General features: G+C 36.7%; 1 protein-coding gene across 1 annotated transcript in view; it reads left to right on the top strand.

Moving 5' to 3' along the window:
* KIAA0232 overlaps positions 1 to 24,722 on the top strand; it is a 70,514-nt gene that overhangs the window by 13,511 nt on the left and 32,281 nt on the right. Inside the window, exons 2-3 of the mRNA XM_082482813.1 lie at positions 5,075 to 5,578; positions 21,350 to 21,487. Of these exons, the coding sequence (XP_082338939.1) occupies positions 5,348 to 5,578; positions 21,350 to 21,487 (369 nt within the window). The 5' untranslated portion in view covers positions 5,075 to 5,347. The remainder of the gene's footprint in view (positions 1 to 5,074; positions 5,579 to 21,349; positions 21,488 to 24,722) is intronic.

The raw sequence follows: 24,722 nt of genomic DNA, 5'->3' as shown, positions 1-24,722 counted from the left end.
AGAGTGATTTACTTAGACCGCTCTTTTACTGCACTCTTTGGTAAACTTATTATAATTTTACACTATCATGCTGTATTCCTGTAGATGCAACTGTCACAAGAAGGTATTTGTGTGGCTCTCATTATTGTAGTTACAAGACACAATTTTATTTACTTATTTTAAATTATTGTATGTATTTATTATGACAATACCCATATTCCGTTTCACATACAGGGAGGACTAGAATTATTTAGTCTTCAAAAAAGGTTATTTACCATGCAAGAACAACTGTCTTGTAGGGAGCAGACTTCAAGCGTTCCATTCATCAATCCTCCTTCCTGTTTCTTGCTATAGATTATCTGAAGCTGTTGCTTTTCCATAACTATATTTCAGGAGACTAAAACTCAGTTATTGTCTTCTGCTGTCTGTTTTAGGTCAAAAGAATGTTTAGTGACTATCACACTGAGTAGAATTTTGAGAAAGAGTATCTATTCTAAGATAGCATAAGTTGTAAAATCCGAGTGTTTACACAATATTGTATTTTCATTCCTTTACAAGACACTTCATAAATTGGTTCTTTTGCCTGTAGTTATTAAGCTGCTGACAGTTTATCTAACAGTGACCTTGTTAAGGACATCGATTATTATTACAAAAACTGAAGGTTACTTAAAAGGAAAAATTCGACTAGGAAGTGGAGTAAGTAGAAATTCTTTTGAAAGAGTTTGTCATTTATTTTTGACTTTAAGAATTTTAAGTAATCAGTAGTTTTTGCAAACTATTGATAGAGGTGTGTAAATTTTTATTTGGTAATTCTCATTATGTGTCCCTCCATCATATTTTATAGCTGTAAATGGAGAGTTCTTTCCAGCTTGGTAGTTAAAATAACTAGCCTTGCACTAATTACTTAGGCTGTATTGTAGTTTCCCTGTTTAGATTAGCTGTGGTCATTATGAGGATGGAGAAAGTTACTTTTAGCAAGAGAGTGTGAAAAAGGTTAAAAAGGTATGATAACATTTTCTGACAAAATCTCTGTAAAATTGCGCTTCACATCTATTAGCAGAAATGTTCGCTCTTTGAGTGACTTGTATTAATTTGATATGGAGAGCCTCTCTCTAGTACTGGGATGGGAAAATACTAAGTTTACATGAAATCTTGTTAATTCTAAAACATAATGGAAATATGTTTAAGACTTTCTGTAAAACAAAGTACTTGAGACATTTGTAAAATGAGAACTCTCAAATACCATTCCAGAATTTTGTTCAGATTTCATATCATGTATATATTTTGAAACTTAAAATAATGTTAAAATGGGCAATTGAATATGATACTCAAAAGAGCTGGACTGTAATATTTGAACATCATAGAAATTTTGTTGTTGTCTCATTTCTTAGTTCCTATGATAACCTGTCTCTCTCTTGCTGTCTCTCCCCTCTCCTCCCCATCTAAAAAAAGCAAGACACACTTTAACTGGTCAGCCAAAGTAAATCAGATTTTGTCAGCCTAGATCTCAAGAACTGAATTTCTCAAATGCCTCATGAAAATAAGTGTGAAGATAGAAAAGAGAGGCCACATTATCATCTCATTCAGGGAAAAGCTGAAGCATAAATTCATCCTTAGGTGCTAAGGATCTAAACCATGTGTCTAAGTAAGTTTTGACTGAAGTGACTCAGTATCCAGAAGCCCTTTGTTTTGCTATATCATAAAATGGATTGGGTTGGAAGGAACCTTTAAATATCATCTAATCCAACATCCCCTATTGTGGGCAGGGACATCTTCAACTAGATAAGGTTGCTCAAAGCCCTGTCTAGCCTGACTCTGAACACTTTAAATAGGTCATCCACAACTTCTCTGGACAAGCTGTTCCAGTGTTTCACCACACTCATTGTAAAAAATGTCTTCCTTATGTCCGATCTAAAACTACCCTCTTTCAATTTCAAACCGTCGACCCTTGTCCTGTCACTACAGGCACTTGTAAAAAGTCTGTCCCCATCTTTCTTATATAGTCCACTTTAAGTATTGAAAGGCTGCAATAAACTATGCCTGGGGCCTTCTCTTTTCCAGGCTGAACAACCCCAGCTCTCTCAACCTTTCTTCATAGGAGAATTGTTCCTTCCCTCTGCTGATTTTTGTGGCCCTCCTCTGGACCCACTGTAACAGGTCCATGTCTTGTACTGGGGGACCCCAGAGCTGGATGCAGTACTCCAGGTAGGATTTCATGAGAGCGTAGTAGAGGGGCAGAATCTCCTCCCTTGACCTGCTGGCCATGCTTCTTTTGATGCAGCCCAGGATATGATGGGCTTTCTAGGATGCAAGCTCTGGCTCATGTCGAATTTTTCATCTACCAGTATCCCCGAGTCTTTCTCTGCTGGGCTGCTCTCAATCCATTCATGCCCCAGTCTGAATCAATACTGGGGATTGCCCCGACCCAGGTGCAGAGCCTTGCATTTGGCCTTGTTGAACTTAATGAAGTTTGCATGAACTCATTCCTTGAGCCTATCAAGGTCCCTCTGGATGGCATCCCTTCCTTCAAGCAGATCAATTGTGCCACTCAGCTTGGTGTCCCCTGTGAACTCGCTGAGCGTGCACTCAATCCCCCTGTCTATGTCATTGATGAAGATATTAAATAGTATTAGTCCCAGTATGGCCCTTAGAGGGACACCACTCATTACTGGTTTCCACTTGGACATTGAGCCATTGACTGCAAGTCTTTGGACATGGCCGTCCAGACAATTCCTTATCCATATAGTAGTCCACAAAGCAAATCCTTATCTTTCCAATTTAGAGAGGAGGATGTTGTGTGGGACCATGCCAAAGGCCTTGCAGAAGTCTAGGTAGGTGACATCTATAACACTTCCGTTGCCCACTGATGCAGTCACTTTTGATTGAAGTAACTCAATTTCCAGAAGACTGTTGCTTTGCTCTATTGGATACTCAACCTTCAATGAAAAAGTGTGATCATCTTAACCAAACCCAAGCCTTCTCCATCCCACCTCTCATGACTGCTTTTTAAGGTATCTTTGCAAACCAAAGACTACTTGGAATGTGTATTTGCTGCCCCTCAACATTTCTCTGTACGCTTTGTAAAAGTAAAGACTATGGGTAGATGGGAGACCTGCTGAATTAGAATAAATGAATTTCTTGTTTGGTCACTTTCTCACTGTTTTTCCTCCTGATTTTCCTCCCTGCCCAATCTTTTCATAATTCCCTTTTCCAGTGGAACTTTCTGTGAACTCTGTCAAAAAGTTGTTGATTTCCTGAACATTCAGGCAGTTCTGCTCCATGTCTCAAAAAAGACAAATCGTCAATTTTCTCAGATCTTTGAAACATGGAGTTTGGGAGGCTGGCTGGGGATTGTGGCATTGACTTAAGGAGAGTGTTCGTCACGTGCTGTTATGTGGAGTATCAACAGGAGAAGGACGAAATAGATGTTTGAGTGGAATGTTGTTGTTCAGCAATTAAGGCGAATATGGACTGCTTAAGAGTTTGGACTTGTGGCTCTTGGTTTGGAGTGTCTTGGTCACAATATTAGACTTTTCTCATACTTTCTGTTCTCTAATTATGTGGTGAAGCAGTATCCTCCAGGCCCTTTGCACAATGTTTCTACCTACTGTTATTTGTGCTTACTTATGAGAGTCTAATACAAACATGTTACTGACAAAGATTGAATACTCTTGCATTACCTACTTTCTCAAAATGAACATAGCCATCAGAGAAGTCAGGCAGCTTTAGTGTAGTGGAGGTTTTGCCAACTCTCTAGCAACTGATTATAATGGGTTTCTTTTTGATGATGTCACAATTGACTCAGTAAAGATGTGGAATATACATTTGTGCTTGGGTGGTGATGCAAAGAAAGGTTCTAAAAACTACCTTCTCTTGCTGTGTGGATGTAGGTATCCACTGTAAGGTCACATTCCAATTTTGTTTGGCCACAAGACACATGCTGTCTACACAAAATGCTGCCCGCAGTATATCGTTTAGATAGTTGTATTAGGTGATGTCTGTTTTGGGTGTGTTGGTCATCTTACAGTGGGGTTGAAAGAAAACAGTAGATTTTGCTTAGATCCTTTAGTCTGTTTCCTTTCAGTGAAGGAATATTTTCTGCTAGGATTTGAGCTTTTGTTTTCTCTTTCTGAGAAGCTGGAGAGTAGAGAGAAGACCTACACAAATGCCAAAGTGGCATGTGGTTGATTGGCAGACCAGTCCAAAAATGCCTCTTTTGGCCTGGCTGCTTCTGGGTTAGAGGGTAGAATGCCTACGTGTGTGGTGCTTGCACCTTCCGCCCCTTACTTACTGAGATTGATTTGGGATTGTGGGTGGTGTAAGTCTTAGGATGGTTTGTCTATTTTAAGATATGCTTTAGAGTGTAAGCTCTCAGGTAAGACTGGTGTATGCTTTCTGTAAAGAGGGTTAAATGTTAATTTGGGCCCTGATAAATTATGTTCTCAATTTTTTAAAGTTTTCATGAGGACAGATTTTGGATGATAAAATGCTTTACTGTCCTGAGGCAAGGCAAATATTGAAACTGCAAAAATCTCCCAAAAACCCAAGCCTGAAGAGAGCAACTATTTAGTGGTAGGATTTATGAAACTTCTGGCCAGATTAATTTCATAAATTCAGTGTGTTATAAACAAGACACTTTTCTATTCCAGAAACGGAAATCACTGCAAAATAGTGGGATTATATTGTCTTCTAATGCTGCAAAATATACAGTCAGTCTTTACGCAAGCTAATGTTTGGTTTTTTTTTTTTTTTTTAATCAAAGTGGGTTTTTTCAGCTGATAGTGAAAGTAACAAAATCTCAACTTTCCCATAAAGCTACATCAAAAATATATTTCAATCAATGGATTAGTTGTGAAGTCTTTGATGAAAGAGTCTCTCTTCCTGCATTTAAAAGTACCTTTTCTAAAAGTCACCTTTAAACTTGGAATAATTCCTGTTACTCTTCAAAATGATGCTGAATAGGTGTACTATATATGTGGATTAAGCAGTATGTAAATGACTGCTTTCTACATTGGGTGTTTTTTTTTTTCACTGTTTAATATTATTCATGTATGGATACATATTATCACAACTTATCATTTTTTCCTCTTTATAGGTCCTGCTGGGGACTTGCATCTGGCCTCAATGTGAAATTAAGGTAGAAAAACACATCTACATATGTGTTTGCTATTAGGATTTAGTTTATTCACTGGTCATGCCTGAAGAGTGATGTTCGTCTCTAGACGGCTAACTGCCAGGAAATATAAATGATTGTCCTAGAAGTCAAGCCTCTCTCCTATTTACTGGAGTGAAAATCACCTCCAGATATCGACGGAATATCAACTACAGAAAATGCTTCACGTTATAAGGATGCCAACCACCTAGATTCATGCGCCCTATCTGTACAGTTGTTGTGGATGGTTTGCCATCTGAAAGCTCCTCAAGCTCTTATCCAGGCCCTGTATCTGTTTCTGAAATGTCTCTGCTACATGCTTTGGGTCCAGTGCAGACCTGGCTGGGACAAGAGCTAGAGAAGTGTGGCATTGATGCCATGATTTATACTCGGTATGTCCTCAGTCTTCTGCTGCATGATAGCTATGACTACGACCTGCAGGAACAGGTATTTACATATTTTAGATGTTGTCCAGTGAAAGTGAGTTCTTGTATCAGTTATGTTATGTGTATACATGGGTATGGCTCTGATGGGGAGGCGGTTTTCTTCAGTGTGTGGGTGGAAGGGGGCTATAAACCACATGGGAATCAAATTTGATGGGTGAAATGAGATTAATGTAGTTAGTGTGCTGTATGAGCAATTACATTAAAGAAAATTTTCACATTGTTACAATTGATATCAGAATTAACAACACTGCAATGTTCTGTATCATAAATGCAGACCTTCAGTACTTGTGATTATAAGGTTAATTTAATATTGGAACATTAGTAAACTAATGCAATTATTGTAAACTGTGTGTCAAATTGGCCTGCTTCATAGTAGTTTGTAGACTCCATCACTTCTCCTCATGGATTTAATCTTGTGCTATTTTCAGTAAAGAATAAAGAAAAACCACCACTTTTTTTTTAGCGTTCAAATATTTAAAATGTCTTATTGCACATACATTACTCATCTCTTCTAAAAGAATGTTAATGCTGAATCCTGATAAAAGGCATGCAAAAGAGTTGTGGAACAGTGAGTCGCTATACATGACTGTAATTCAAAAAGGGCAGGGGAAGAAAAGTGAAGCTGTGTATCAGAGAGGCCAATTGTATTACTGTTTCCATGTGCCTTTATTGCTATGGATTTTATATGTCCCTAGAACATATTTTTCAGTCCTGATTTCACCTCTTTTCTTTTTTCTTTTTATTTTTAATTTCTCTGCATCATCAACCTGTATCAAAATACTTTTAATAGTGAAATTTTCTAGATATAGGACTCAGGGAAATTCTGGTGTTTTCAACAAGGGATGAGGATGCTGCTGATCATAGATTTCATCTTATAAGGTGGCTGTGATTACAGTGGGAAGGAAGAAAGCAAATACCTCTGGCTTACCGGGGGGCTTAATTGTTAGTTCTTTTTTATTGCTGTTGTTTTGGTTATACTTCACATATTGCTACCTAACTGCTTCAGAACTTCCATTGTTTTCTAGTTTACCTTTTTAAAAATCCAGCAAAAGCAGGGTAGGGTATTGTGGAATAGATGTAAAAGTAGCTAAAGCTGAAAAAAAATTCGTGTCAGATGCTGCCAGTTTCAGAACTCTTAGCGACTATTACTGTGCATAAAAGCTTTCATGCTTCCATTGTGCAAAACAGAAAATTTCATGTGGAAAAGTAATTTTTGTTCAAAAGTTTATCTGGCAGCAGTGGAAGTCACTAGGAACAACCTCGTGGTTAATAATAGTAGTGATAATAATTAAAAAAAACCCCACACTGTAAGCACTTTTTAGAATGTACCTTAACAGTGAACTTATTTAGGTCTTGGTCAGGCATGAATAATTGTATTTTAGAAGGGGACAGAAGAAATTTCCAAAACCTGTGTGAGATGAGGACAGAAAGAAAGAAACCAAGTGAAACCACACCAGAATTTGGGGAGCTTGATAGATAGCCCCGGCCTTGGGGAAAAATGAAGACTTGGTTTTTTTCAGTCCAGTTTAGAGCATAGTCATGACTGTGAAGTCACTACTGTGATAATTTGAAGTGACTGAAGTGCCAAAATCAATTTTCTCTTTATCAGGATTTGCAAGAAGCAGGGTAACTATATTATGAAAACCTCATTCAGTTTATTTATCATTTCGATACCTTAACTGGGTGCATTGTGGGTTGATAGCAGAACTTTAAGGAATGTGTCTGTTCTTTTTCCAAGCTGATTATCTGAACCTAATGAGCCAAAGAGGGAAGAATACTGCATGCTCACAGGGTAGCCAAAACCTGTGTCGCTGAGCGGGTGCTGTAGTACAAATGTACAGGATGTCTTCTGAATGACAACAAGATTTGAAGAAGCTGGAAGTTTCTTTTCCACCTCCTCCAATTTGATCCTGCTTGTAACATACTTTTATGGCATTTGTTCCCTCTACTTCAAATAACTGCTTTTTCAGTTTTGAGATCTAATAACAATTTAGTTTTGGGATGATATTCTGTAATAATGATTGGATGCATAGGTTGGGAAACATACTGCTACCTAATTCCTTTCTCAAATAGCTTAATCTTTAAAGACTACAAGTACAAATTTCTTATATGGACAATTAAGAAAATCCTAAAACACATCTGCTTGTACTTTATTTATTTATTTATTTATTTATATTTTGCTTAGTGCCTACTGGTTATTTGTATGACCTGGCATTTTAAAATTAATTTTCACTTAGTTAAGTCATTCAGAAACAAACAAATCTGTACTCTAAAGCATACGTCTGCATATAAGCAGTTTCAATCCAATTTTGGCAATAGGTAGAACATTAAGACAAAGGGGAAAAACAAATACTATATTTGTTTAAAAATAGAAATCAGGGAAGAGTGCAGTGATTAAACATCTAAACGAGAAATAATTTAGGAGTAAAATACTGAGAGTTGCTGAGCTCCTTTAATTCAGATGAATTCTCATGGAAGAGTTGGTTCTTGGCGTCTCAGAATTTTTTTCTCCCATACAATTCCTTTGATTCTTCAGAAAGATGACAGAATTTCCAGAGAAAGACTGTTCTCAATAGTGGGTTTATTACAATGATTTCTCCTCAACTTAGAGGACAGCTACAAAGAGGGTGGAGGCTCTTTCTTCACAAGGAGCCACATGGAGAAGACAAGGGACAACGGGTACAAGTTGTGCTCGATGAAATTTCATCTCAATATGAGAGAGATTTTTATTTTTTTTTAATAGTGAGGACAGTCATTCACTGGAACAACCTCCTTAGACATATGATAGAGTGCCCACTGCTGGAGGTTTTCAAGATGTAGTAGGACAGTGTGCTAGATAATCTTGTCTAGGCTCCCTTTCCCTCAAATGGGTGGAACGGATGATCTTTTGAGATCCCTTCCAACCTGGACCGTTCTATGCTTCTATGATTCTTTGCTTCTAGAACTCTGTTTCTGTGGGGAGTAATTAGCCATCACTTCTTTCCCAAAATCCTTCAATGACTTCTGTTTTGAACAGGTTAAAAGGAATGTGTGATCACCCAGAATGGGATTACGCGTATGCACAATCCATTGCAATATGCTTCTTATAGGGGTGGTGAAGAGGAAAAATTTAGGAAGTTTTAATCTTATGGATACTGTATAAATCATCTTCATTAGAAATGTAGCAAACTGAAGTTAAGATGGTCATTAAGATCCTTCCACCTCAGAATGTTGATGACATCATTAGCACTGTTTTAGTTGCTTCAGAGAGCCTCCTTCCATGCTTTCTTTATAGTGTTCTGGTGTCATCAACTGTAGCAGGGAAATGGAACTCTGAAGTCCTCGACTGAGGTTCTAGCAGGTAAGTACAGAAAAGATTTAAAATAAAAAATGAATGAAAAAACATCCCCAGCCTTACTAGGCATACCCAGCTATTTAAGGTATTTAAGTGTTACTGTGTTATCAGTCACTTGCTGTTTACATTTAAAATAAGTATTCCAAAAGGATATAGGAGTCTTGATTGACTAGGTCTTCAGGGTTGTTTTTGAGAATAAGCAGGATGTTCCCTTCTGCTTTGTTATTAATATACGATATATGGTTTCTGGTCTTGATTCTGCTGCAGAGTTCTGTGGCTTTGGTCACTTGACTTGTCTTCCGCCAATATTATCTGTCTTTATATGGTGAGGTACTTTGATATGTGGATAGAAGATAAAATATGTTTAAGGGTTTGGTGTGTGGCATTGTTTTTTTTTTTTTTTTTTCTCCTTTGTTTTATTTTTCTTTGTTTTGTGGGTTTTTTGTGTGTGTGTAAGAGTCTGTTTTTTGTTTGGGATTTTTTTTTGTTTGGTTTTTATTATTACTGTTAATTCCATGCCTTGCCCAATTAGAGTTGGGTACCATTATATGGACGCAGGCTCAATATCGCAAAACAATAGTCATGATTTTTCGGAGAGTTAATAGGAGCTTTTTGCAAGTACTTGTGTGGGGGCTGTGGAGGGAGGCACAGTACAGAAAACACAGGTGAAAGTAAAACCCTAATACACTGCAACCAAATTTTACTGGAATGTTTGCAGTTTTTATTCTGACTCATTGGCTTGAACTGAAATATCTATTAAAATACTGGGAAAATTGATAAGCAGGTATGTTTTACCCAGCTGCATTTCAAAGTAGTAGAGAGCTTGCAAGAAAGGAATCTTGTTGATGGTAAATTGCAGTGTGGTACCAAGATCTTCCAGAGCTGCTATGGTTTTACATATCTATCAAGAATTACAGTAACACCCCCTAAATATACACACTTTAAATATTTTTTAAAAAATACTCAAGTACTGAAGTTAACTTATTGTTGGCATTTATAACACAATTCTTATTCAAGGCATACTTGCTACCTTTGGAAATGAGTCTAAAAGCTTAAGATGTATAAGTTCTTAAGCAGTCCTTCAACTTTTTTCTTCTTTGTTTTTTTTTACCACCCCCACCCACCCTTTTTTTTTTTTTTTTTTTTTTCTGGCAATGATATTGCTGGTGGCAGGGAGGAGGCTCTGGGATTTTTCCCCAGCATTGACTGATGGAGGAGAGAATAAAAAGACAATACAAATTGGGTTTGCACATTTTCCTTGATTACTGTGACACAGCAGCATGTTCACAGAAATAGTTTGGGTTTTTTGTGACTAGTTAGTTTAGGTCTGTCGTATCAGAAGACAAGTAAGGACTTCAGTGGTAGATTTGCTTTATATTTTTCTAGAAACAAAGGTGTTTCTTGCTTACAAACTTTGTAGAGAACATGATTCTCAAATTGATTTACACACAAATTAGATGTCTACATGGTCAAAATTACTAAAGGAATCTGTTAAACCATGTTATATAACATTATAGTCGCTATTTAGGCGTGTTAGGGGGGGTTGTTTGTTTTGTTTTTGTTTTTTAAGATTTGAGGCCTATCAATGGCCTCTGTTCAAAATGTTTGGAAACCACTGGTGTTTTGTTCTGAGGTAGATGACCTTTTAGATGCTTTTGGTCTGTTAAGGAAAACCTCGTAAAATTGGTATGGATTTAATGATTGTGTGATGCTAACTAAAGTGCACTGTTTCTGTTCCGTATATATGTTTTCATCATTTGCATTTTATTACTGATTTTTCTTATTTTGGAATAAAGGGTAAATTAAGGAGAAAACCCCATGAAATTATTGAGAAATCTTTACCTTTTGGAGACCCACAGAATTGCTATTGGGGGAGATTTGAACATTGTGAGATAGCCTTTTGACTTCAGACTAGATTGATTTTTAATCAGAATGCCTTGCTCTCATTTTCCTAATGTTAAACCAACTAGGTGCTTTTAAGATTTCTGATTGTTATTTGAATGTTAATTAAAAGTGTATTTGTAGATACATGTGTTTGCAAACCAGTTTGTTATACAGTAAATATTGCATTAAGATAGTATAATCTGTGTGAAGCAGAATGCATTGCCCTAAAATATATTTTGTGTGAAACATTATTTCATTGATCTTTATTTGTACAGTGTTAAAATCAGTGTTCTGTGTTGTATCTTTTACATAATATTTGTAAGATAGCTGCTTCCAGATATAACAAGTTCTTTGTGTTTTTTTTGCCTGCAGACTGTTCTCCCTTTTGAAGGGATGGAGCCTTTATTAAAAAAAAAAAAAAAAAACAAAAAAAAAAAAACACCACAAAAACCCCTCCACAATACCCAAACCCAACAGCTAGACACTCTGCAAGATAAAGGCTTTGTTTTTAAGCCTTTGGTCATGCAGCGTGAAGGTATAAATGCATTTGTTATGCATACTTTCCATATCAAGTGTCTTCTGTTGCTTTTGATCTACTTCTTTTAACTCATTTTTGGAAGCTAACTTTTTTTTTGTGACCCTCAAAAAAGTAAAAAGCCTAAAAATGTTTTTTAAAAATACAATATTTTCCTAACTCTGAGAATTAAATAGCTGTTGTACTGTAAACTGTGTTCTTCTGTGACCAGCATGGGATTTTTTTCCTTTTGATTTTTCAGTTTATAGAAGGGAGGGTTTCATTCTGAAAGACTAATTATTTGTAGACTGATTTGAAATAGTTCCATTCAGGTAATTTTTTACATGGGGGGGGGTAGAAAAAGTCTTCAGAATGATAGCTACACTTCTGCCGAGTCTCTGATCATAGTTTTTATTCTTGCTTTTTCATCACTAGCACATATATATTTAAAGTTCAAAAGGTAGCTTTCGTTTTGGGTTTGTTTTTTTTTTTTTTTATTAGAAGAGAACAGCAGAGCAGTGGAAAGGAGACCTCAGCCCACATATGAGAAATTTTAAGTCTTTACTCAGTGTTTTTATCTCTGTAAATGCTTTTGGCCTATCACGCCGAACTAGGATGGGAATATCATTGCCAGCTCTTGTGATTTTGGCTAGCATGTGTGGGTGACATGGGATGCTTTTTGCTGACAGCACTTGTGATGCACCTGCTAGGTTCCAAGATCCAGTCAAACATGGGACGTTTGTTCTGCCTGCCATCCCAGGTTAACCCAGTAGAGGGACCTGATGTTTAGATTTATATTCTAGTCATGGCTATTTAGTTTTTCACATGTATATGTTAAGGGGAGGAGGATGTGTTCGGTTGTGTTTTGTTTTGAAGTGAAAAATCTCATGCATAACCTAAAGATAGGAGGAGAAATGAGGATTTGGTCTTCTGTACTACACGAAACCTGTATTAAATGTTAATCTGGCTGGTATGCCTATTTAACAAAAGGTGACAATGCAAGTTATACTATAACTGCAACTGCTCTTTTATCATTCCCAAGAAATAACTGTGAGTCATTCAAAGAAAGTTCTTTTAAATGCATTAAAGTATGTAGAGTATAGTTCAGTTATAGTAGGGTAATGCTGTGTGAGTGCTGCATATGTGTCATTAAGTTTCAAAGTTCACCAGCAACATGTAAAAGTAAATTTCGTGAATGTGAAAACATTTTCAGTTTAGTTTGTATTTGTGTTACCGCTTATTAAGCTGTGCAATATTCATGTAGGAACAATTTAAAAATTTTTCTGACTTTAGTTTTTTAATCATTACCAAAACTAAGTATGTAAAATTCAAGTTGTGAAAATTCATGTATGAAGAAAAGAATAGATAGGTAGGCAAGGGAACTGTGAGACCAAGACTTTTGCCTGTACTTCTTTATGTGATTAACTTGAAGTCCTTGGAGTATTCAAATGCATACATGTTTGCAGGTTGGGAATAAAAACCTTCTCTTTCTCATATATAAACATATAAACTGAAGAAAGACCAGATTTATCCTGTTTGAGAAGCAGTACTATATCCTCAAGTTAATATGCCCATAAAGATTATTTATTAATAGAAATAGTTTAACTTTTTTAAAAGCTCAGACAACCAAGTTAAAAAGTTCACGGAGGAACTTAGTTGTGCTTCCTTCCCCCCGCCTCCCCTTTTCAGGATTGAGAACTGTGTAACTCACACTGTCATATTTAAACTTCAGAAAAAAAACACTTCTGTATACAATATTAACTTGGTGAGAAAAATTGCAGGGATGTGGATTCCTCTTCGGTTAAGCAGTGGAAGACGACTGAAATGGCATTACTGTAAAGACACGTGCCTCAGAAAACTCCCAGTTTTCCTCTCTGAACTGCTGAGCGTGCAGCAATGTAGGGCCTCTGAATTTCGGTCTCAGAGCAGACTTGTGATTCCCCCAGCACAATGGGCTTTGTCCAGTGAAAGCACCTGTAGTTGGTTGGTGCGGATCAGCTGCACCTTTAGTTGTTTTGCAGGTGCTGAAGTAATTTCAGTTGGATTCCTCAAGTGCTGTCGGTATAAGAGCTTCTAGCCAAAGGTGATGTAACAGTTCTGACTAATGCAACTCAATTTTGTACTGGTGCAGTGTCTCTGTGGGACTTATCCTTTTTAAAATTCTTTTTTAATTTATTAATTTTTAGTTGGCATTTGACTTGTTATTTATAAGTGCTCTGTTCTCTATTTCTGTCTTGGTTACTGCTAGACATGAGGTAGATTTGGAGTATTGTCGACTATGCATTTGTATCTTCATTCAGTTTTAGGGATAGGAATTGCGGTGGCAGGGATTGGAGCTCAGCCGTTAGCTCTCAGAGTCACTGCATTTGTGCAAATTGTACAGGTTTCATGGCAGTCGGCTTCAGCTGATGTGTTAGTGCAGAAGAAAAGCATTTGTTCTCAAAGACTATGGTTATCTGGGAGATTTTTCTTTCAGACTCTCTTCTGCCTTTGTACCAGTGTGAGTGATCATGTTGAAATGCAGATTCCTTTGCAAACGTGTCTATGCCAATATGCGAAACGTCCGTTTCAGGACATCAAACTTACCTAGGCTCTGTGGTTCCTCTCTTGTGTGCTATCCTGTTGAAGTAGGCACATCTGTGTAATACAGTTAAAATGTTATCATTAGCTTCTGCTCTGAGTAATCAAAGCCATCTTTTAGTTATGGTGTCTCTCATAGTCATGCAAAAACAATAACAGAATCACTTTTTTATTGTTGTTATGGCTACTAATGCATTCTCACAAAGGCTTACGTAATGCAAAGCAGAGATATAAGCTCAAGTGCCTGTCTGATTAGTCCTTTGAAGAGTCAGGATTTATTTGCAACCATCTCTGTGCAGATACAATCGTACTGTTTTGGATTCTGGGTCTAGCTGGGATACCTCTTCAGTGTGCTTTGTACATTAGACCATTGCGTGACAGTATGCTCACCACATGTCTCCAAGCAGAGGTGTGTGCTGCCTATAGTCTCTGAAATCAGACGATAACAGTTGTCTGTGATGCTTGCTGCACAACTTTATTCCTAAGTCCAAGAGAGCACCTATAAATGCTGTGAAATAACTTCTCCAGTCATAACATGTCCCTTTCGGATATCTGGACTCTCTAGTGGCAGTTTCTGTTGATTTCTTTGCTTTGTTTTCTGCCATGTAGGTAAGATGCCCAAGTAAAATGATGACTGTATAGCAGTAGCTATAGCCTTGCTAAATTTTCTTCTTTTCTGCTTTTACTGTAATGGGAAAACTCTGAAGGCAGCTGGTTCAACAAACATAGGATTTCAACAGATGCAGCATTTGCATGTTCTCTCGCTCTTGGGAGTGGGTGTGATCAAATTTTTTCTGCGCGGTTTCAGCCTAGAGTAACTTCTAATTAGCGAACAACACATAGACTGCCCATTCCAGTTGGTAGGATTATAAGCAAGAGTTTATAATTGACAGAAACTCGGTTTACAGGATTTTATACTCAGCTTGATTGGTTTTGATAGATGAAGTATCTTCCCTGCTTGCAAATAGTGGAATTGTCAATCCTGAATGCCTTGTGGACCTTGAAGTCATAGCAGTGCCTGATGTCTGATTTATTATCAGCTGTTCTGTTACAGTCCCACTGCATAGGATTGTAATGTTCCAGTTAAAGCAGCCGGGAAAGTGGTGACTGCAGCGGCTAGATGGTCTAGCCTAAGATGTCTAAGATGAGTTCTCTCCTGGTAATACCTGGATTTGGAGTAATTATCTAACATTAAAGAATGTTTTCCAGTCCTCTCCATTCTGTGGTAGCGTGGCTTTTGACATGGAGAAAACTTGTGCTACTCTCTGAAAGTGTACTTATCTGCTCTTTTTCTGCTAAACCTCGTTGCATGTCTTTTGGAGAATACAAGCTGGGCTTGTGCCACTGCTGTCGTGTTTTCTTCTAAATTGTCTTGCATATGTATGATCTCATTATCTTTGTCTCAGTCTGAGGCAGCCTGCAAGGAATGTCTGAGCCAATCCTAGCCCATTAGACCTTTCTCATTAAATATAATGAGATGCAATGTCTCTTAAAGTTTTTGCAAAAGCAATTCCGAAATGGTATATATCCCTGTGACTCTACGAAGTGGCTCTATGCAATCCATGAGAGTTCTTCCCGAATCTCAGTTTAGGGGAAATATTTTTTCACGGAAGATCGCTGAAGGTATTTATAGTCTGCTTCTTGAATAATCTTAAAGGTGAAATACATATGTAATCTGTGGCTGTCTTCCTCAAATTTGCATTATGAGATCCCGCTAGAGTTAGTGAGCACCTATTCCATTTTGGATATAATTTATAGCTATTATCTTCCATTCCCTGCCTATCCAAACATCTCAAGAGCTGATTTTTGTGGAGTTCTTTGAATAAGTTTTTGGAAAAGCTTTTTTGCAGCGCACGATTCCTACCTGTCTATGCAAGCATTGCGTTTAATTAAACATCAATTATGTAAAAACTGTTGCTGCCAGAAGAGACCAGGACTGCTGGACTACCTGGGTTTTTATTATGTCAGATTATATAGTCTTTGTTTTCATTTATTCACTACAAACCTTGATAGCAGTCACTGACTTAAGATACACTGATGATAGACTTTAGCAGGGAAATTTTGTGGACTGCATGTTGATATTCAGGAATTATTTTGGGTGTGTTTGTGGAGAGAGAGAATGTGCATGCCTTTAGAGAATGCTGTTGCCTTGAGTTGAGACTATTCTGTCTCATAGGCACAGTAAATATCTGCAAATTCTCTAATTCTTTCAAAACATTTTTGGGTTTGTTCTGTCTTGTACAATCCATGACCTCAGTTGTTTTGGGTGATCCATCTTGTCCTGATTTTGAGCTTCTTTCTAAGGAATGATGGCATATGCGTTCACCGTTCACTCAGTCCATATAAGCATTTATTCTATTTTTCCTTTTGGCCTGTCCAGTAATCTGATGATCTATTTTAATAGCATTTGAGTGTCTTTAAAAAAGTTTTGTAGCAAATATTTCTCCTACAGCTTGGTAGAGGAGTCTGCAGACTAATGCCCCTGTGTGGAACAAGCAGATAATCCTTATTGCACTGGGCAGGAACTGGCCAGCCATTTAGTAGACATACAACTTCGAACTATTCATGGCAAAAGTGCCTATCAACTGTTCTGCTGAGTCTTTGGCAAATGTTTGCTCCTTTTAAAAAAGCTGTGGGTATTTTTTTCCCCTTCCTTGGAGATACCTCTTAATCTATTAATTGAGAATTATAAGAAGGAAAAATTGTTCACATATGTTACTCAGTCTTGCAAGACTCTGCTTGCATACCTTAACAATTTTGGGAATTCTTTTTCACATGAGATTATCTTCTCTGGATGTCTGGGCTGCTTGTTTTGATGGTATTCCTTGAGTTGGATTTTTAAAGGGAGAGACTCTCTCTATGTGATTATTTTGTATTTGAAAAATTATGATATTGAGTGGTTCTTATTTTTGTATTAACTTGTTATTAGAACTTCCTTGTTGAAGCAGCATGTTTTGGCTGGCCAGCAATAACTTTTACAAGAGCAAGAAATGCCAGGCTGGTAATATGCTTGAATAGCAACTGGTTTATGCTGAAATTAAAATGCTCAAAAATTAGGAGTTCTTTAAAATTCTCTGATTCATTTTTTTTTAACTCAGTATTTTCTCCTCTTCTTGAAGAGAATGAAAATTCTTGCCCTAAAGTCTCTTGTATGTAATTCAGAATAGAAATGCCAACCACACAGATAATTATGGCTGTTTAGTACGTTACCTGAAAACTTGATATACATTATATTTGTTCATCTTAGCGTGTATCTAATTCAATCTGTAGTGTATTTATGCAGGGACAATCTTAGGGAATCAGTTTCCCTGAACTTATTTTAAAAAGATTTTTTTTTTCTTAAAGTATGTTTCTCTGCTGATTTGATTTCCCCATTTGGGGAGTTTGTTGATCAGATTATTAAATCTGATTCCTTTCCTGTGTGTTCTGCTGATAAGTCAAAATTTAAGTCTGTTTACTTTCCTGAATAGAAACTGGGACTTTGAGTCATCTAATGTTTCTGCATCAGTAAACTTGACTCCAGCTTTTATGAAGTATGGGTAGTTCCTGCAAGATTCTTGAAGTATGTTTTAACACTGATTTTCTGTTTATGTAAACTATGAGCTTCAAAATGATTTTCTTTCAGTCTTATCACAAGGTGTCAGGTTTTTTCTCTTACTGAGAGTAGATATTTCTCTATTCTCTCTACAACAAATGAAAGTAAGAAGAATCACTACCAAACTTGATTTTCTTTTGCTTCTCCAGTTTCTTGGTAGTGTGGAGGGAAGCAGTGGAATTGCTGCTTTTGTGTAGTTGAGCAGGAGAATCAATTTAGAAATCTCTTTCTAAAATTTGTGCCTGTATATTAATTCAGGGTTGAATTAAGCACTTCAAATACTGGATTTCTTGAGGCATCATTAGTATAAAGAATAAGGATACTTTACTAACCTTTCTTTAGCCACATTTATAGTTCTTAAGTTATTCTTGTCACGAAACTTTGCACTTTCAGTCTCTTTACAATTAAAAATCTCTAATATGAAATTATTTAGTTACGTAGTAGGTAGGTACAGTAGGACTCTGAAGAGTAGATGTTTAAACATCAGTTTATATATACAAACTTGAATTTTTCCAATGACCAGATGGCCTCGGCTTCCTGTTGATATTATTTAATATTAGGTGGTTGTCCCTTAAAAATTTAATTTGTGGTAGTCTGTTTTAAATATTAGAATTTTGTAAGCCAAACTTCAGTTTTTCTTCTGTGTGCATGCACACTCTTTACATCTGTACCTTTGAGGCAGCATTGCTTTTGAAATGTTCAGTGGTCACATGAAATGTTCAGTGATCACTGAACAGAACAGTGAAAACTCAAAGATATGGTAGAGCTCTTGCATTAAACTGAGCATTATCATATGATCTCTAGTTCTGTTAGGAAACAAAGGTAAAGGAAGGCATCTAGTAGCTGAAGAGAACAGAACTCCTTAGTGATTCTCTCCACGTGAAGTAACTAGTTTACTCGCCTATGTGCATATAGAATGTTTTGTTGAAGTGCTTTCTTTCCTCTTTGTCATGGACTTAATATTTTCCAGCCTAAGGGGTAAACCTACTAACAGGCTCCTCACCACTGGACACCAAGTAAAAAAAAAAAAAAAAATAGAAAAAGATTAATTTAAACCATTTGAAACTACTGGATTGTCTTCTTTTTTTGATCAATTTATTCATCATAAAAGCAGAATTTCACTCGGTTTGTGTGTCACACCTCAAGTTCTACAAACTCACTCTCTAGGGAATATGACATTTTCTTGTTTCTTAGCTGTTCTTAGCTGTAATCTTTTTTTCTTTTTTTTTTTTTTTTTGTGGTTCTAATAGATCGTATCTCAAGAAGTATGTGTGAGGACTTTTTTTCTCCACTGTTCTGTAGCGGTTTATGAGTGTGGTGTTTGATTTGTGTGCAGAAAGTGCAAAGTCCTCAATAAATTTAGGGTGTATTAAATATATATATAGTGCTGATAAATATTGTTGTTTACATGAGCATTTTAAACTTCAAAATTTTATGTGGAATAGCTGTAATCCATGGTGTTTGCTAATCTTGTAAAATCTGAGGCTAAAAAATTAGTGATTCTGTCCAGGAAAAAAAATTCAAAACCCCAAACTTTTCAACATTTTTTTTTCCTATAAAACTTAAAATGGGTGTGTGAAGGAAGCCCTGTCAGCCAAGTGTGCCTGAAAACCATATGTTCAGAAACAAATATTCTGTGTATTGTCTAAAGGGGTAGAAAGGAGGAGTGGATTCTACTGAAGTTCTGTCCTCAATTGCTGCACCCTACAAGATGAGCCGTGCTGTTCCCAGAGTGCATGAACAACGTGCTCACTCTGGAAGGAGGGATGAGTCCATCATGCACGCAGCTCTGTGGTGGGTGCCTGAGAGAGCATTCCATTTAGCCTCCTGTTTAAAAAATCAGGTATTTGTCGCAAGGATTAAATTTTTCAAAATTGAAGTGTCAACGTTTGTAGACAAGGATAGATAACTTTCAAATTATGTGTGTGGAGAACTGAATGAAATGCTTTATAAATTTCTGTAAGCATAAATGTTCTTACTGCTCTGCTGACAGACTCCTGGCATGTATGGCTGGTAAAGCTACTCTGCAGAGGTTAGCTTTAATGTACCAGTACAAAGCAAAGCTTTGTTGGCGTAGATAAAACAAAGTACTTCAATATATAGCATTTTGATAACATTTTCCTAGTGCAGATGTTGCTTTAATCAACTTTCCACCTAAAAGCAGAATAAGTGAAGTTAACCCAGTGCACGTTTGCTGGTGTGCCTGGATTTTCATTTTGAGTAATGTATTGCAAGTGGGTATGTGTTTCTTCATTTGTAACTGTGCCCATGTGGATGAGCAGGACAGGCTTTGGAAGCTGGTGGGGAGTAGGTAGGTCTCATCAGTTTGTATACTTTCATGTAATTACCAGGAAGAGTTAGTGCTCTACAGCCTCATTGTGTATAAAGAAATGTATAAACTACAATTTCAGAAAAGACTTAGGAATTTATTTTAAAAAAAATGGAGTGTAGATGTGCTCAGTCCATTGAACCTATTTTCTGATAATTTTATTTTTCTTATTTTTTTCTATTATTTCTTACTGTTAGTCCTTCTAAGAACAGTAGCCTGTTCAAATTTCTTGCTTTAAATGAACCACTGGCATTTTGTACAAGTTTAAGGAAAAACAGTGACTGGTAGCTTTTTGGTCTTTCAGAACTAAATCCATTTCTCCAGTTTTGGTGATCGAATAAGACTTTAAGAAATAAATTCAACAAATTGCTCTGCTATTTCCTGAAGGACTGAGTCATGTAAAATCATGAACAGCAGCCATTTTAATGGCTGCTTCTGAAGGTGACTGGTCCCTCTCCATCCCCTTTTTTCCCTTTTTATTCTGTGATTATTCTGTGATTGCACAGAGACAGCTAGGTTCACTGACAACTTGATTTTACTTCATTTTGAAGCCATGGGGAATTGTGAGTTGTTTTAAAAGAGGGTAAGCCTTAGCCTGGATTTCATTAGAAGCAGTAACAGATACGTTGAAAAGGTTTAAACAGGTATGTTGAAAAGCACCAGGTGTTTTTGGGGTCTCTGAAGAAGATGATTTAGACCAGCGTATAATAAAAAACGTTAAAGATTATTTTTGTGGTAGCCAAAATATTTCTTTAATGAGATGAGCACACGAAGTCACATGTATTTGTGTGAATGGACAGCGAAGAATAAGAAAGTCTGATCATAAATTTTGTGAATTCTGAAAAGCGATATAAAACAGATGCTATGTATCTTCAAATGATTACATGTAATGCAATAGCATTCTTCTTTGATTTTATTGTTCTTAATTACATATTCTTCTGTGTATGGGAACCCAATTCCCCCCCCTTCCACCAGCAGTGTCTAATTTAAGCTGAAACTAGTTGAGATTCATTTTAAGATAGGCACTGCTATCTCTAGTCATAATGATGCTCATTGTGAGACTGAGTTGAAGGCTTTGGGATCTACTGTTGCATTTTCTTCTTTTGGCTTGTTTAGCTTTCTCTTAAGTTTGATCCTAACTCTGAACTATTTGCTTTTCATCATTATTTCAGAGATCAGTGAAACTCTCTAACATACTTTGTGTAAATTACAGTAATACCTTCAACCATAAGTTGGCCATATAATTATCTTTATGGATATGATTTGCAATTGGAAAATATTGCGGTGAAGTGTGAGTAGCCTCCATGTCCTGCGAAAAATATATGTCCTTTTCTGAATAGTAAGTGCAAGTTTTCTGTAATCAAACTGATCTTTAATGTGGCAAAAAGTAGTTTTTAGTAGATAGGATGAGGTTGTTTTTATTTTGAACAGAGTGTTATTTGTAGTCCTGTTCTGCTATAGTACTGAGATATTAATGTATTTAAACAATGTAATTTCTTTATTTCAATTTTTGTAATTTCTTTGTTTCAATTTTAGGAGAATGACATCTTCCTGGGCTGGGAAAAGGGAGCTTACAAGAAATGGGGAAAGAGTAAGAAAAAGTGCTCTGATCTAACACTAGAGGAAATGAAAAAACAGGCTGCTGTCCAGTGTCTTCGCTCTGCTTCTGATGAAGTAAGTTTGGACTATAGATTCTTAAGACTTTATGCCTTTCTTTGTGTTAGGTATATTTAGCTTGTGATGCTTAGCTTTTAATTCTTAAAATGCAAGTTCCCCAAGAGTTCTCTGAGAGTTCTGTATTTTTCTTTAGGAGATTATGAAATCTGTGTATGGCTGGAGGATTTCACAAAAGATTCTCTACTATGTAGGGCCATGCTTTCCTTTCTGTAAGCCCTTGCCTATTCTTGTCAGGGACAGTTGCAATGCACCAGTTTGTGTTGAAATTACCACAAAGCTTTGCATAAAGATATTTCTTAAAATCCTAAATTTACTTTGCATTGTGTGTGAGCAGCAAGGAGTGGAATATGTGGGCAGAAAGCCGTCTTGCTTTATGCATGCTGTATGTGTAATCCAGAATTGCTAAATAAAATGCAATGTATAGTAGCAAATGTTCGCATTCCAGATTACATCATTGAGTGGAAGTGGAGTTGAAGTGCAGTGTCTGGAGAGGGTGAGGAGAGGTGAAGGCAAGGTTGAAGGAAGGTACATAGCAGAGGCAGCAGATACCATGTAGCTGAATGGAAAAGTGGAGAAAGGGAAAGACCGTCGAAGGAAATGTTTAAGAAGAGAAAATAATCTGTAGCACAGGTCAATGAAAGCTCTCAAGAGAGATTTTTCAGACAGCAGAAATGAGAAAGTCTATCTTTTAGTTTACAGGGCTACAAATAGTGTGATCTGTCACTATTGTCAGAAGAAACTACCCCACCTATGCAGCCTGATTGCATTATTGCTCCATACAGCTTCCTAGTCATGGTTTGTGCTTTCGCAAGCATTTGTGTGGTTGTGTGGAGAACTGGATTGGGAAAGTGAATCAGTTTCCTGAGATTAACCTGGTTGGGGTGGAGGAAATGTTAAACCAGAGAGGTTTCCTGGTCAGATCTGTAGCACAGACACTTCTGCCAGCAAGAGTGGGGAAGGTATATGGCCAAGAATAATGAAGGAAGTGGGGTTGATTTGTGTGGTTATTCCCACTACCACCTTCAGCAGCACTGCCATCACATACCAGCTTACTGTTTGTGAAGCTACCTGAGTATTTGTTCAGTTACTAAAGTGCTAACTGATTGATGAGAGTTTTCCGAATTCCCATTTTCCCATTACTTAGTATCCTAACAAAATGATGCAAAATATAATTTTGTTGGTAATTTGCTCTGCTCTCATACTTACAGAATATTGAGGTCAGCACTCTGTCTACCATCAAAGTTAATTTAAAATTAATATGAAGCAAATATGAAGAAATATATGCAAGAAGTACTGTCTTTTTTTGAGGTTATGACTATGTGTATACTCATTTTAGGAACAGCAAAAAAGTAGTAGTCTCATATGTAGACCACAGGAATACTTATGATCGATATTTAGCTTTAGAAGTTACTCTCTTGATGCATCTTCACACAGCTGAAAATCAAGGAGCATCACTTAGAATTAAATTTATAGCATATAGAGAAATCCAGTTGAAAAGAAAAAGGGAAGGAGGTAAATTTATTAATAATCCCTGGTCTACCTCCACTTGAAAGTTTGTATAATCTAAAACAGAAGAAGGGAAGAAACCCTTCTTCAACTAGAGTTTTGAAAGAATAAAAAGTTGTGTGATCTGAAAGGTTGAACAAGTAACTTCCTGCTTTGACTCCTGCCACCTTGTCAGATTTTTATTGCTCAACATTAACCTATAGACTTGTGTTATTTCACAGCTATTTTGCCTTCTCTTGCATGCCTAGACAATTCAGCTTGCACATTTGTTGTCTTTAATGAAATTGTAGGTTATAATTTTTTTAATGTATTTTCAAACGCAGAGGGGAACCTTTTAAACCTTTTTTAAAAAAGAAGTTGTTACTGAAAGCTGTTCTGTAGGTAGTTTAACACTTGTATTGCATAAGAGAGAAATACAGATTTATTTATTTATTTATTTTCCCCTGGAGTTGGGGGAAAGGGTGATCCTGCTTTGATGCTAGTGATGTTTTAAAGTAACTTGGAAGGTATCTTTTCTTTCTGCTTTTCAAACACATTTCCCGTGTTGGCTGGTTTCTGTACTTACGTTTGTGTGCTAATCTGATGGGAATAATCAGTAGGTTTTGGACTGTGAAATATAATGTTACAATACTATTTCTGCTGAAGCATTCAAGCTGCGCCATGCAACGTTCATGATTTCATCTCTACAAAAAGATAAAAATACTCTGTTAACTGTAGCCAAAATTGATGATTAGTGGTGCATGAGGAGCATTTATAAAAACTGTAGAGATAGAAATACTTTTTTTCCAATGCCATTTGATTTTTTTAACTGTTTTCTGAATCATCTGAAAATGTTTACCTGTAGAGGGTGTTGGCTTTTTTTTTGTCAGAGGTAGAAGTTGTATGTGTTCGTGAGGATCTGCATAAATATGTCAACTAGCAGCTTTGTTCTCACAGGTTTTTCTTCTTGCAAGGGGTCTGGCAATAGTCCATGTGGGCAGTTCGGGAGATTGTTTATAGTTTTGCTATTCTTCTGTGATCCCTTTTGTTAAAGTAGGTGGATACAGGAATACCAATACCCTCACATGGTTATGGAACACTTGCTCTTCCAGCCTAACCTCTTCTTTCAACCTTAGTATTGAAGCAAAGCAAGCAAGGTTGAGGTAGCTCCATTATTAGGAGTAATTGACAGAAGTCTTAGTGTATTTAAACTTAAGTATGTTTAAACAAAATTGTATTTAAATGAAATGGTTAAAGTGTTTAACCTGCCTATGTCTGGAAGGAGAATATATATACATGCGTGTATGTGTACGCAAACACAAACAAACAAAGAAAAAAAGGGAGACAATTAAATGAAAATTTTAGTATTTTGCAGCCTGATCTATTTCAGGGGGAAAAATGTGCAGAGCGTGAAAGGGTATTGAGGGTTAATAATAACTTTTTAAACTCCCAGAGGAGATGACAGAGATCCAAGTACCGTAATTTTGATGTTTATATTTAATTACTTAAACCAGTAACTTGTTGAGAAATTGAAGGCAGTCTGCCTCCTCCCCCTGATCAGTAATCAAAGGCCCTAAAATTAGGTGATCACTTCAAAAAGATGCTTGATGGGGAGAGGAAGTCTATACATTAGATGAAAATTGACTTGATAACAGTAAACACTGTTTTGTCAGTCTTTCATTTGATGGTTGAAATAAATATTTTTGAAATCTTGTCTATTGTGGATTTTCATTTACATAGTATTCAT

The sequence above is a fragment of the Vanellus vanellus genome (assembly GCF_965231255.1).
Source record: "Vanellus vanellus genome assembly, chromosome: 4".
Classification (NCBI taxonomy): domain Eukaryota; kingdom Metazoa; phylum Chordata; class Aves; order Charadriiformes; family Charadriidae; genus Vanellus; species Vanellus vanellus.
This window is presented reverse-complemented; position numbering and strand designations above follow the sequence as displayed.